We start from the raw sequence: 13775 nt of genomic DNA, 5'->3' as shown, positions 1-13775 counted from the left end.
TCAGGAACGATCCAGTACCTGACCTGAAACAACTCAGGAACGATCCAGTACCTAACCTGAAACAACTCAGGAACGATCCAGTACCTGACCTGAAACAACTCAGGAACGATCCAGTACCTAACCTGAAACACCCTGGTCACGGCAGGGGGCACCCTACCCTGGTCCTTTGTTGTTCAACCTTCTTCACCTGGGCCTTCCTACACACACACACACACACACACACACACACACACACACACACACAGAGCTATCCTCCACACACACACACACACACACACACACACACACACACACACAGGGCTATCCTCCGTATCACACACACACACACACACACACACACACACAGGGCTATCCTCCGTACACACACACACACACACACACACACACACACACACACACACACACACACACACAGGGCTATCCTCCCTACACACACACACACACACACACACACACACACACACACGGCTATCCTCCCTACACACACACACACACACACACGGCTATCCTCCCTACACACACACACACACACAGGGCTATCCTCCCTACACACACACACACACACACACACACACACACACACACAGGGCTATCCTCCGTACACACACACACACACACACACACACACACACACACACACACACAGGGCTATCCTCCGTACACACACACACACACACACACACACACACACACACACACACACACACACACACACACACACACACACAGGGCTATCCTCCATACACACACGCACACACACACACACACACACACACACACAGGGCTATCCTCCGTACACACACACACACGGCTATCCTCCCTACACACACACACACACGGCTATCCTCCCTACACACACACACACACACACACACACACACACACACACACACACACACACACACACACACACACACACACACACACACACGGCTATCCTCCCTACACACACACACACACACACACACACACACACGGCTATCCTCCCTACACACACACACACACACACACACACACACACACACACACACACACACACACACACACGGCTATCCTCCCTACACACACACACACACACACACACGGCTATCCTCCCTACACACACACACACACACACACACGGCTATCCTCCCTACACACACACACACACACACACACACACACACACACACACACACACACACACACACAGGGCTATCCTCCCTACACACACACACACACACACACAGGGCTATCCTCCGTACACACACACACACACACACACACAGGGCTATCCTCCGTACACACACACACGCACACACACACACACACACACACACACACACAGGGCTATCTTCCGTACACACACACACACACACACACACACACACACACACACACACACACACACACACACACAGGGCTATCCTCCGTACACACACACACACACACACACACACACACACACGGCTATCCTCCCTACACACACACACACACACACACACACACACACACACACGGCTATCCTCCCTACACACACACACACACACACACACACACGGCTATCCTCCCTACACACACACACACACACACACACACACGGCTATCCTCCCTACACACACACACACACACACGGCTATCCTCCCCACACACACACACACACACACACACACACACACACACACACACACACACACACACACACACGGCTATCCTCCCTACACACACACACACACACACACACAGGGCTCTCCTCTACCCCCTGGTGCCAGCTGACTGACCGACAGGTCTTTGTAGTAGAGAATAGGTAACTCTTTGACAGCGGAGGTTGAAAGGAGAGGACATGGAGAGAGGAGCTCACAGTTCCTGCTCTTTGAACCCACGGCTGGCTGGAGGCTCAAAGGGCTGTTGATGGTTCTGGACTCGGTACTGCACAGACAAGGGGCCCGGATGGCTGGAGGTGTCAGCCGTGTGTGTGTAGGGAGGATAGCCCGGTGTGTGTGTGTGTGTGTGTGTAGGGAGGATAGCCCGGTGTGTGTGTGTGTGTGTCAGGGTCGGGCTCAATTCCATTTGAAATTCCAGTCAATTCTGGAAGAACACTGACATCCACATTTAAATCTCTTCAATAAGAACAATGATGAATTGGAATTTGAAAATGGTTTACTTTCTGAATTGACTGGAATTTAAATTGAGTTGACCCTAACCCTGGTGTGCCCCAGCCACTTCAATCTAAGAACACAACATGTCTGTCTGCCTGCCTGTCTGCCTGCCTGCCTGCCTTCCTGCCTGCCTGTCTGCCTGTCTGCCTGTCTGCCTGTCTGCCTTGTCTGTCTTGTCTGTCTGTCTGTCTTGTCTGTCTGCCTGTCTGCCTGCCTGTCTCTTTCCTTTTCTCTGTGTAATCATGAGGTGGTCTGAGTTGAACTTTTGGCCACCTGTTTTGAAGTGAAGAGAGCTATTTGAATAGACATGAGACACCATCCATGTTAAACAAGTCTTAAAACAACCAGTCCATCTCCCCACCTGACAGAATAACATGGTGTCACTCTTTAATGTTTCCCCATGTTAAACAAGTCTTAAAACAACCAGTCCATCTCCACACCTGACAGAGTAACGTGTCACTCTTTAATGTCTCCCCGTGTTAAACAAGTCTTAAAACAACCAGTCCATCTCCACACCTGACAGAGTAACGTGTCACTCTTTAATGTCTCCCCATGTTAAACAAGTCTTAAAACAACCAGTCCCATCTCCACACCTGACAGAGTAACGTGTCACTCTTTAATGTCTCCCCATGTTAAACAAGTCTTAAAACAACCAGTCCCATCTCCACACCTGACAGAGTAACGTGTCACTCTTTAATGTCTCCCCATGTTAAACAAGTCTTTAAACAACCAGTCCCATCTCCACACCTGACAGAGTAACGTGTCACTCTTTAATGTCTCCCCATGTTAAACAAGTCTTAAAACAACCAGTCCATCTCCCCACCTGACAGAATAACATGGTGTCACTCTTTAATGTTTCCCCATGTTAAACAAGTCTTAAAACAACCAGTCCATCTCCCCACCTGACAGAATAACATGGTGTCACTCTTTAATGTTTCCCCATGTTAAACAAGTCTTAAAACAACCAGTCCATCTCCACACCTGACAGAGTAATGTGTCACTCTTTAATGTCTCCCCATGTTAAACAAGTCTTAAAACAACCAGTCCATCTCCCCACCTGACAGAGTAACGTGTCACTCTTTAATGTCTCCCCATGTTAAACAAGTCTTAAAACAACCAGTCCATCTCCCCACCTGACAGAGTAACGTGTCACTCTTTAATGTCTCCCCATGTTAAACAAGTCTTAAAACAACCAGTCCATCTCCACACCTGACAGAGTAATGTGTCACTCTTTAATGTCTCCCCATGTTAAACAAGTCTTAAAACAACCAGTCCATCTCCCCACCTGACAGAGTAACGTGTCACTCTTTAATGTCTCCCCATGTTCAACAAGTCTTAAAACAACCAGTCCCATCTCCACACCTGACAGAATAACGTGTCACTCTTTAATGTCTCCCCATGTTAAACAAGTCTTAAAACAACCAGTCCCATCTCCACACCTGACAGAGTAACGTGTCACTCTTTAATGTCTCCCCATGTTAAACCATATTTTAAACCGCATGGTATTTGACCCGCGCTTTGACCTCTTAAATAATCCCAGGCTGTAGCCGAAGCCCTCTCTCCTCATCACAGCCTACCAGGGCAAGAATGGCATTCAATCAATACAAACTAATTGTGTTCATTTAGTCCAAATGTCATCATCTCATGTATTTATCCATCCTACGGCTGCCAATCAACGGAGATGATGAGATTCTCTATGTGGGTCTGTGTATTCTGAGGGAAAATATGTCTCTAATATTGGTTATACATTTGGGCAGGAGGTTAAGAAGTGCAGCTCAGTTTCCACCTCATTTTGTTTGGCAGTGTTGCACATAGCCTGTCTTCTCTTGAGAGCCATGTCTGCCTACGGCGGCCTTTCTCAATAGCAAGGCTATGCTCACTGAGTCTGTACATAGTCAAATATTTCCTTAATTTTGGGTCAGTCACAGTGGTCAGGTATTCTGTCACTGTGTACTCTCTGTTTAGGGCCAAATAGTATTCTAGTTTGCTCTGTTTTTTTGTTAATTCTTTATCAAGTAATTATCTTTTTGTTTTCTGATGATTTGGTTGGGTCTAATTGTGTTGTTGTCCTGGGGCTCTGTGGGGTGTGTTTGTGTTTGTGAACAGAGCCCCAGGACCAGCTTGCTTAGGGGACTCTTCTCCAGGTTCATCTCTCTGTGGGTGATGGCTTTGTTATGGAAGGTTTGGGAATCGCTTCCTTTTAGGTGGTTGTAGAATTTAACGGCTCTTTTCTGGATGTTGATAATTAGCGGGTATCGGCCTAATTCTGCTCTGCATGCATTATTTGGTGTTCTACGTTGTACACAGAGGATATTTTAGCAGAATTCTGCATCCAGAGTCTCAATTTGGTGTTTGTCCCATTTTGTGAATTCTTGGTTGGTGAGCGGACCCCAGACCTCACAACCATAAAGGGCAATGGGCTCTATGACTGATTCAAGTATTTTTAGCCAGATCCTAATTGGTATGTTGAATTTGATGTTCCTTTTGATGGCCTGGAATGCCCTTCTTGCCTTGTCTCTCAGATCGTTCACAGCTTTGTGGAAGTTACCTGTGGTGCTGATGTTTAGGCCGAGGTTTGTGTCGTTTTTTGTGTGCTGTAGAGCAACGGTGTCTAGATGGACTTTTTTGTTGTTGCCAATTTTAACTGCACTTTTGTTGTTTGGATTTTATAATGTCGTTGTGTTTTTCCCCCCAACACCATTTTCCATCAATTTGTATTACAGGCCTTCATGCAATTGAGACAAAATATATGTTTTAAATCAACAAAGCATGAGAAGACTTTTGCCTTTTGGTTTGTTTGTTTGTCAATTAGGGTGTGCAGGGTGAATACGTGGTCTGTCGTACGGTAATTTGGTAAAAAGCCAATTTGACATTTGCTCAGTACATTGTTTTCACTGAGGAAATGTACGAGTCTGCTGTTAATGATAATGCAGAGGATTTTCCCAAGGTTGCTGTTGACGGATATTCCACGGTAGTTATTGGGGTCAAATTTATCTCCACTTTTGTGGATTGGGGTGATCAGTCCTTGGTTCCTAAATATTGGGGAAGATGCCAGAGCTGAGGATGATGTTAAAGAGTTTTAGTATAGCCAATTGGAATTTGTTGTCTGTATATTTGATCATTTCATTGAGGGATACCATCAACACCACAGGCCTTTTTGGGTTGGAGGGTTTGTATTTTGTCCTGTAGTTCATTCAATGTAATTGGAGAATCCAGTGGGTTCTGGTAGTCTTTTTAATAGTTGATTCTAAGATGTGTATTTGATCATGTTTTGCTGTTTATTCTTTGTTATTGGGCCAAAAAGATTAAAGTGGTTTATCCATACATCTCTGTTTTGGATAGATAACTCTTCATGTTGTTTGTTTAGAGTTTACCACTTTTCCCAGAAGTGGTTAAATTCTATGGATTCTTCAATTACTTTGAGCTGATTTCTGACCTGCTGTTCCTTCAATGTTGTTTTTACTTTTCATGGGGTTCTCTGTCTCTCTCTCTGTCTCTCTGTCTCTCTCTGTCTCTCTCTCTCTCTGTCTCTGTCTCTCTCTCTGTCTCTCTCTCTGTCTCTCTCTCTGTCTCTCTCTCTGTCTCTCTCTCTCTCTCTCTGTCTCGCTCTCTGTCTCGCTCTCTGTCTCTCTCTCTCTGTCTCTCTCTCTCTGTCTCTCTCTCTCTGTCTCTCTCTCTCTGTCTCTCTCTCTCTGTCTCTCTCTCTCTCTCTCTCTCTGTCTCTCTCTGTGTCTGTCTCTCTCTCTCTGTCTCTCTCTGTGTCTGTCTCTCTCTCTCTGTCTCTCTCTGTGTCTGTCTCTCTCTCTTTCTCTCTGTCTGTCTCTCTCTCTCTCTCTCTGTCTCTCTCTCTCTCTGTCTGCCTCTCTCCATTTGTCTACCTTTGTTTCTCTCCATCCCTCCTACATTCTTTCTCTTATGTTCCACCTGTCATCCTTTGTTTTGTCTCATTCTCTTCTTTCTCTGTCCTTAAATAATGATTCTAATTACATTAGTTAATTACGCTTCATTTGGATGGCTTGGAGGATGGTTAGATTGACAAGGCAATTAGCAAGGTGACAACAGAAGAAACACCTTAGGAATGAATGACAACTTGACAGACTGGTAGCAAGCTCCTCTCACCTTCATCTCCCTCCCTCTCTCCTCCCCTCTCCCTCTCACCTCCTCTCTCCCTTTCACCTCCCCTCTCCCTCTCACCTCCCCTCTTCCTCTCACCTCCCCTCTTCCTCTCTCCTCCCCTCTCCCTCTCACCTCCTCTCTCCCTTTCACCTCCCCTCTCACCTCCTCACTCACTCTCACCTCCCTCTCCCCTCTCCCTCTCACCTCCTCTCTCCCTCTCTCCTCCCCTCTCCCTCTCACCTCCTCTCTCCCTCTCTCCTCCCTCTCTCCCTCTCACCTCCCTCTCTTCCTCTCACCTCCCTCTCTTCCTCTCACCTCCCTCTCTTCCTCTCACCTCCCTCTCTTCCTCTCTCCTCCCATCTCACCTCCCCTCTCCCTCTCACCTCCTCTCTCCCTTTCACCTCCCCTCTCCCTCTCACCTCCTCACTCCCTCTCACCTCCTCTCTCCCTTTCACCTCCCCTCTCCCTCTCACCTCCTCACTCCCTCTCACCTCCCCTCTCACTCTCACCTCCCTCTCTCCTCCCCTCTCCCTCTCACCTCCTCTCTCCCTTTGTCTCCCTCTGTCTCTGTCTCTCTCTGTATCCCACAGGACGCTGGTACCTGCGTGAGGGCTGGCTGCGTACCGTCCCCCCTAAAGGAGCAGAGGTCAAACCCAAGATGTTCTTCCTGTTTAGTGACGTCCTTCTCCAAGCCAAGCCCTGCCACCCTCTCCATCCCACCAACGGAGATAAGTTTGCTGGCCAGAGACTCTACCCTCTGAAGGACTGTACTGTGGACAAGGTGTTTGGGCACACCAAGAGCCAGGGCGGCCTTCTCAGTGTGAGTGACAGGGAGGGGAGCGAATGGGAGGGCTGTGTGGTTGAATGGGAGGGCTGTGTGGTTGAATGGGAGGGCTGTGTGGTTGAATGGGAGGGCTGTGTGGTTGAATGGGAGCGAATGGGAGGGCTGTGTGGTTGAATGGGAGGGCTGTGTGGTTGAATGGGAGGGCTGTGTGGTTGAATGGGAGGGAATGGGAGGGCTTTCCCTCTCTCTCTCTCTCATCCTGCTCTTTCCACCCCCCCTCTCTCTCCCTCTCTCTCTCTCCCTCTCTCTCTCCCTCCTGCTCTTTTCATCTTTCTCTCTCTCTCCCTCTCTCTCTCCCTCCTGCTCTTTTCATATCTCTCTCTCGCTCTCTCTCGCTCTACTAATTCCAGAGAACCGAGGGTGATGTCTGTTCCCTGTATAGTGCAGTATTGATGACCAGAGAACCGAGGGTGATGTCTGTTCCCTGTATAGTGCAGTATTAATGACCAGAGAACCGAGGGTGATGTCTGTTCCCTGTATAGTGCAGTTCTAATGACCAGAGAACCGAGGGTGATGTCTGTTCCCTGTATAGTGCAGTACTAATGACCAGAGAACCGAGGGTGATGTCTGTTCCCTGTATAGTGCAGTACTAATGACCAGAGAACCGAAGGTGATGTCTGTTCCCTGTATAGTGCAGTATTAATGACCAGAGAACCTAGGGTGATGTCTGTTCCCTGTATAGTGCAGTACTAATGACCAGAGAACCGAGGGTGATGTCTGTTCCCTGTATAGTGCAGTATTAATGACCAGAGAACCGAGGGTGATGTCTGTTCCCTGTATAGTGCAGTATTAATGACCAGAGAACCGAGGGTGATGTCTGTTCCCTGTATAGTGCAGTACTAATGACCAGAGAACCGAGGGTGATGTCTGTTCCCTGTATAGTGCAGTACTAATGACCAGAGAACCGAGGGTGATGTCTGTTCCCTGTATAGTGCAGTATTAATGACCAGAGAACCGAGGGTGATGTCTGTTCCCTGTATAGTGCAGTACTAATGACCAGAGAACCGAGGGTGATGTCTGTTCCCTGTATAGTGCAGTACTAATGACCAGAGAACCGAGGGTGATGTCTGTTCCCTGTATAGTGCAGTACTAATGACCAGAGAACCGAGGGTGATGTCTGTTCCCTGTATAGTGCAGTACTAATGACCAGAGAACCGAGGGTGATGTCTGTTCCCTGTATAGTGCAGTACTGATGACCAGAGAACCGAGGGTGATGTCTGTTCCCTGTATAGTGCAGTATTGATGACCAGAGAACCGAGGGTGATGTCTGTTCCCTGTATAGTGCAGTATTAATGACCAGAGAACCGAGGGTGATGTCTGTTCCCTGTATAGTGCAGTATTAATGACCAGAGAACCGAGGGTGATGTCTGTTACCTGTATAGTGCAGTTCTAATGACCAGATAACCGAGGGTGATGTCTGTTCCCTGTATAGTGCAGTATTAATGACCAGAGAACCGAGGGTGATGTCTGTTCCCTGTATAGTGCAGTACTAATGACCAGAGAACCGAGGGTGGTGTCTGTTCCCTGTATAGTGCAGTACTAATGACCAGAACCCACATACTGAATAGAGAGTCCTCTCCTGGTACATCTGTCTCATCAGTCTGACTGAAACGTCTCTCTGTCGTCTGATGTGATGGTGGGCTGCTTGTCTCTGGTGAGAGACAGATAGACAGATTTTATCCATTAGCTTCTTCTCCACCATCTCCGTCTCCAGTAAATATATATCTTCCTCACGTCGTTTTCTGTCTCCCCTGTCTTTCCTCCTCCCGTACGTCGCTCCTCTCCTCTCCCGGCCCACTAACCACTCAGCATTATCTAACGACACAAATGGCATTTCATTAGCTTGTTATCCCGCGGAGGCCTGAACGCTGTACACTCAATAGCATTATGGGTAATTTCTCATAAAGACACATTATTGATCCTGGGCCTGGCCGGGCCCCCTACTCTACGGCTGCGTCCCAAATGGCACCCTATTCCCTATGTAGTGCACTACTTTTGACCAGAACCTATAGGGGTAGTGCACTACTTTTGACCAATAGTGGATCAGGTGGCATTTGGGCCGGTCTGCCTGGTGCTCTAGAAACAGGTCTGTCAGCAGTCCTTGAATCCCTCCTCAACCACGCCATGAAGAATTAAACACAAATTCAATGTGACAGCGGTAAATACCACAACAATCTCTATATGCAAAGGTGGGGGGGGGGGGGGGTCGGAGGGAGAAGGAAGAGCTTTTATGAAAATAGCTCTTCCCGTTTAGTTTCTCATCCGTGTTTGAGGAACACTCCTCACTCTCTCCCTTCCTCTCTCCTCTCCCTCTCCTCCACTCTCTCTCTCCTCCATTCTCTCTCTCTCCTCCATTCTCTCTCTCTCCTCCACTCTCTCTCTCCTCCACTCTCTCTCTCTCCTCCACTCTCTCCTCCACTCTCTCTCTCTCCTCCACTCTCTCTCTCTCCTCCACTCTCTCTCTCTCCTCCACTCTCTCTCTCTCTCCTCCACTCTCTCTCTCTCCTCCATTCTCTCTCTCTCCTCCACTCTCTCTCTCTCCTCCACTCTCTCTCTCTCTCCTCCACTCTCTCTCTCCTCCACTCTCTCCACTCTCTCACTCTCCTCCACTCTCTCACTCTCCTCCACTCTCTCACTCTCCTCCACTCTCTCTCTCTCCTCCACTCTCTCTCTCTCCCTCACTCTCTCTCTCTCCTTCACTCTCTCCTCCACTCTCTCCTCCACTCTCTCTCTCTCCTCCACTCTCTCTCTCTCTCCTTCACTCTCTCCTCCACTCTCTCCTCCACTCTCTCTCTCTCCTCACTCTCTCCCTCTCCTCACTCTCTCCCTCTCCTCCACTCTCTCACTCTCCTTCACTCTCTCCTCCACTCTCTCCCTTCCTCTCTCCTCTCCCCGTCTGCCTCTCCTTCCCCCTGTCTAACTATCCCCTCACTACTTGAATATTATTCTGCGTCCGTGACAGATTCCCTCTGATGTATAAATAATGGAGTTGCTCTGTGAGGAGGAGTGTTTCTCCGTCCTCTGACGTTCTTATTATACAAAGTAATTTCTACCTATAAGAGGGTCAGATTTCCTGACTAATCCCTCATTACCACACGGCAACAGAAGGGGAATCTATTGGTGCATAACTCAACGCTCAGACTGTGGGTCTCTAGTGGCAGGCGGGGAGGAGCCTAATACCATCCGTAGCGGGGAGATGGAGGGGAGGAGAGAGATGGAAAGTGGAGGGAGGGGGGAGACAGAGTGGGGGAGAGTAGAGAGCGTGGGGGAGAGTAGAGAGCGTGGGGGAGAGTAGAGAGCGTGGGGGAGAGTAGAGAGCGTGGGGGAGAGTAGAGAGAGTGGGGGAGAGTAGAGAGAGTGGGAGAGAGAGAGAGAGAGAGAGTGGGGGAGAGTAGAGAGAGTGGAGGTAGTGTCAGTCATTATCTTTCTACAGGACAATATCATTACTATTACTAATACCAGGTCTATAGACCTCTCTCTCCTTAGAGACACCATGTAAACTACCACTATCTAATACCAGGTCTATAGACCTCTCTCTCCTTAGAGACTCCATGTAAACTATCACTATCTAATACCAGGTCTATAGACCTCTCTCTCCTTAGAGACTCCATGTAAACTACCACTATCTAATACCAGGTCTATAGACCTCTCTCTCCTTAGAGACCATGTAAACTACCACTATCTAATACCAGGTCTATAGACCTCTCTCTCCTTAGAGACCATGTAAACTACCACTATCTAATACCAGGTCTATAGACCTCTCTCTCCTTAGAGACTCCATGTAAACTATCACTATCTAATACCAGGTCTATAGACCTCTCTCTCCTTAGAGACTCCATGTAAACTACCACTATCTAATACCAGGTCTATAGACCTCTCTCTCCTTAGAGACTCCATGTAAACTATCACTATCTAATACCAGGTCTATAGACCTCTCTCTCCTTAGAGACTCCATGTAAACTACCACTATCTAATACCAGGTCTATAGACCTCTCTCTCCTTAGAGACTCCATGTAAACTACCACTATCTAATACCAGGTCTATAGACCTCTCTCTCCTTAGAGACACCATGTAAACTACCACTATCTAATACCAGGTCTATAGACCTCTCTCTCCTTAGAGACTCCATGTAAACTACCACTATCTAATACCAGGTCTATAGACCTCTCTCTCCTTAGAGACTCCATGTAAACTACCACTATCTAATACCAGGTCTATAGACCTCTCTCTCCTTATAGACACCATGTAAACTATCTAATACCAGGTCTATAGACCTCTCTCTCCTTAGAGACACCATGTAAACTACCACTATCTAATACCAGGTCTATAGACCTCTCTCTCCTTAGAGACTCCATGTAAACTACCACTATCTAATACCAGGTCTATAGACCTCTCTCTCCTTAGAGACACCATGTAAACTACCACTATCTAATACCAGGTCTATAGACCTCTCTCTCCTTAGAGACACTATGTAAACTATCTAATACCAGGTCTATAGACCTCTCTCTCCTTAGAGACACCATGTAAACTACCACTATCTAATACCAGGTCTATAGACCTCTCTCTCCTTAGAGACACCATGTAAACTACCACTATCTAATACCAGGTCTATAGACCTCTCTCTCCTTAGAGACTCCATGTAAACTACCACTATCTAATACCAGGTCTATAGACCTCTCTCTCCTTAGAGACACCATGTAAACTACCACTATCTAATACCAGGTCTATAGACCTCTCTCTCCTTAGAGACACCATGTAAACTCTCTCTCACACCCACACATAAACACCCGGGTGTCGTGTCATCGCTGACCCGGGTAGTATTCTGTTCTGTGGACTGCATTCTGTCTCAAATGGGGCCCTATTCTCAATATAGTGCACTACTTTTGACCAGGCCCCCTTTCGTAGATGCACTATATAGGGAATAGAGTGCCATTCAGGACACCTCCTGAGCCTGCAGGTAAATGGTGAAGGTCATTTAATATGTTGACAGTCTAATGCTGATCCTCTCTAATGGGGTCCTGTCTGATTGGTGGAAAATACCCCTGTTCTGGGCCTGGGTAGACTCAGCTGGGCTGTCATTGGTCTGTCTGGTGGACAATATCCCTGTTCTGGGCCTGGGTAGACTCAGCTGGGCTGTCATTGGTCTGTCTGGTGGACAATATCCCTGTTCTGGGCCTGGGTAGACTCAGCTGGGCTGTCATTGGTCTGTCTGGTGGACAATATCCCTGTTCTGGGCCTGGGTAGACTCAGCTGGGCTGTCATTGGTCTGTCTGGTGGACAATATCCCTGTTCTGGGCCTGGGTAGACTCAGCTGGGCTGTCATTGGTCTGTCTGGTGGACAATATCCCTGTTCTGGGCCTGGGTAGACTCAGCTGGGCTGTCATTGGTCTGTCTGGTGGACAATATCCCTGTTCTGGGCCTGGGTAGACTCAGCTGGGCTGTCATTGGTCTGTCTGGTGGACAATATCCCTGTTCTGGGCCTGGGTAGACTCAGCTGGGCTGTCATTGGTCTGTCTGGTGGACAATATCCCTGTTCTGGGCCTGGGTAGACTCAGCTGGGCTGTCATTGGTCTGTCTGGTGGACAATATCCCTGTTCTGGGCCTGGGTAGACTCAGCTGGGCTGTCATTGGTCTGTCTGGTGGACAATATCCCTGTTCTGGGCCTGGGTAGACTCAGCTGGGCTGTCATTGGTCTGTCTGGTGGACAATATCCCTGTTCTGGGCCTGGGTAGACTCAGCTGCGCTGTCATTGGTCTGATTGGTGGACAATACCCCTGCTCTGGGCCTGGGTAGACTCAGCTGGGCTGTCATTGGTCTGTCTGGTGGAAAATAATGATAATGAACATTGTTGAGTCCAATGATAATGACTGTTGATTCAGGGTGATAAGGACTGTTGTTGATTCAGGATGATAAGGACTGTTGATGATTCAGGGTGATAATGGCTGTTGTTGATTCAGGGTGATAATGACTGGCGTTGATTCAGGATGATAATGACTGTTGTTGATTCAGAGGGTGAAGACTGGTAATTTATCCTGGGAAAATACGGAAGGCAGAAAACTAATGGGAAATGAAAAGGAGATGATTGTGGACTACAGGAAAAGGAGGACCGAGCACGCCCCCGTTCTCATCAACGGGGCTGTAGTGGAGCAGGTTGAGAGCTTCAAGTTCCTTGGTGTCCACATCACCAACAAACTAACATGGTCCAAACATGGTCCATGAAGAGGGCACGACAAAACCTATTCCCACTCAGGAGACTGAAAAGATTTGGCATGGGTCCTCAGATCCTCAAAAGGTTCTACAGCTGCACCATCGAGAGCATACTGACTGGTTGCATCACCGCCTGGTATGGCAACTGCTCGGCCTCCGACCGCAAGGCACTACATAGGGTAGTGCGAACGGCCCAGTACATCACTGGGGCCAAGCTTCCTGCCATCCAGGACCTCTATACCAGGCGGTGTCAGAGGAAGGCCCTAAAAATTGTCAAAGACCCCAGCCACCCAAGTCATAGACTGTTCTCTCTGCTACCGCACGGCAAGCACCAAGTCAAGATCCAAGAAGCTTCTACCCCCCAAGCCATAAGACTCCTGAACAGCTAATCAAATGACTACCCAGAGTATTTGCATTGCCCCCCCCCCCCCCCTTGACGCCGCTGCTATTCTCTGTTATTATCTAATCAT

General features: G+C 48.1%; 1 protein-coding gene across 2 annotated transcripts in view; it reads left to right on the top strand.

Annotated features, from left to right (window-relative positions):
• arhgef39 (Rho guanine nucleotide exchange factor (GEF) 39) overlaps positions 1-13775 on the top strand; it is a 133603-nt gene that overhangs the window by 95068 nt on the left and 24760 nt on the right. For both annotated transcript variants that reach the window (XR_011666768.1, XM_071331537.1), the window contains exon 8: positions 6845-7074. Coding sequence is in view for 1 of the 2 variants with exons in the window: in XM_071331537.1 (XP_071187638.1) it covers positions 6845-7074 (230 nt within the window). In the remaining variant the exon portion in view is untranslated. The remainder of the gene's footprint in view (positions 1-6844; positions 7075-13775) is intronic.

Source organism: Salvelinus alpinus, chromosome 11 (assembly GCF_045679555.1).
Source record: "Salvelinus alpinus chromosome 11, SLU_Salpinus.1, whole genome shotgun sequence".
In the NCBI taxonomy this organism is placed as follows: Eukaryota; Metazoa; Chordata; class Actinopteri; order Salmoniformes; family Salmonidae; genus Salvelinus; species Salvelinus alpinus.
This window is presented reverse-complemented; position numbering and strand designations above follow the sequence as displayed.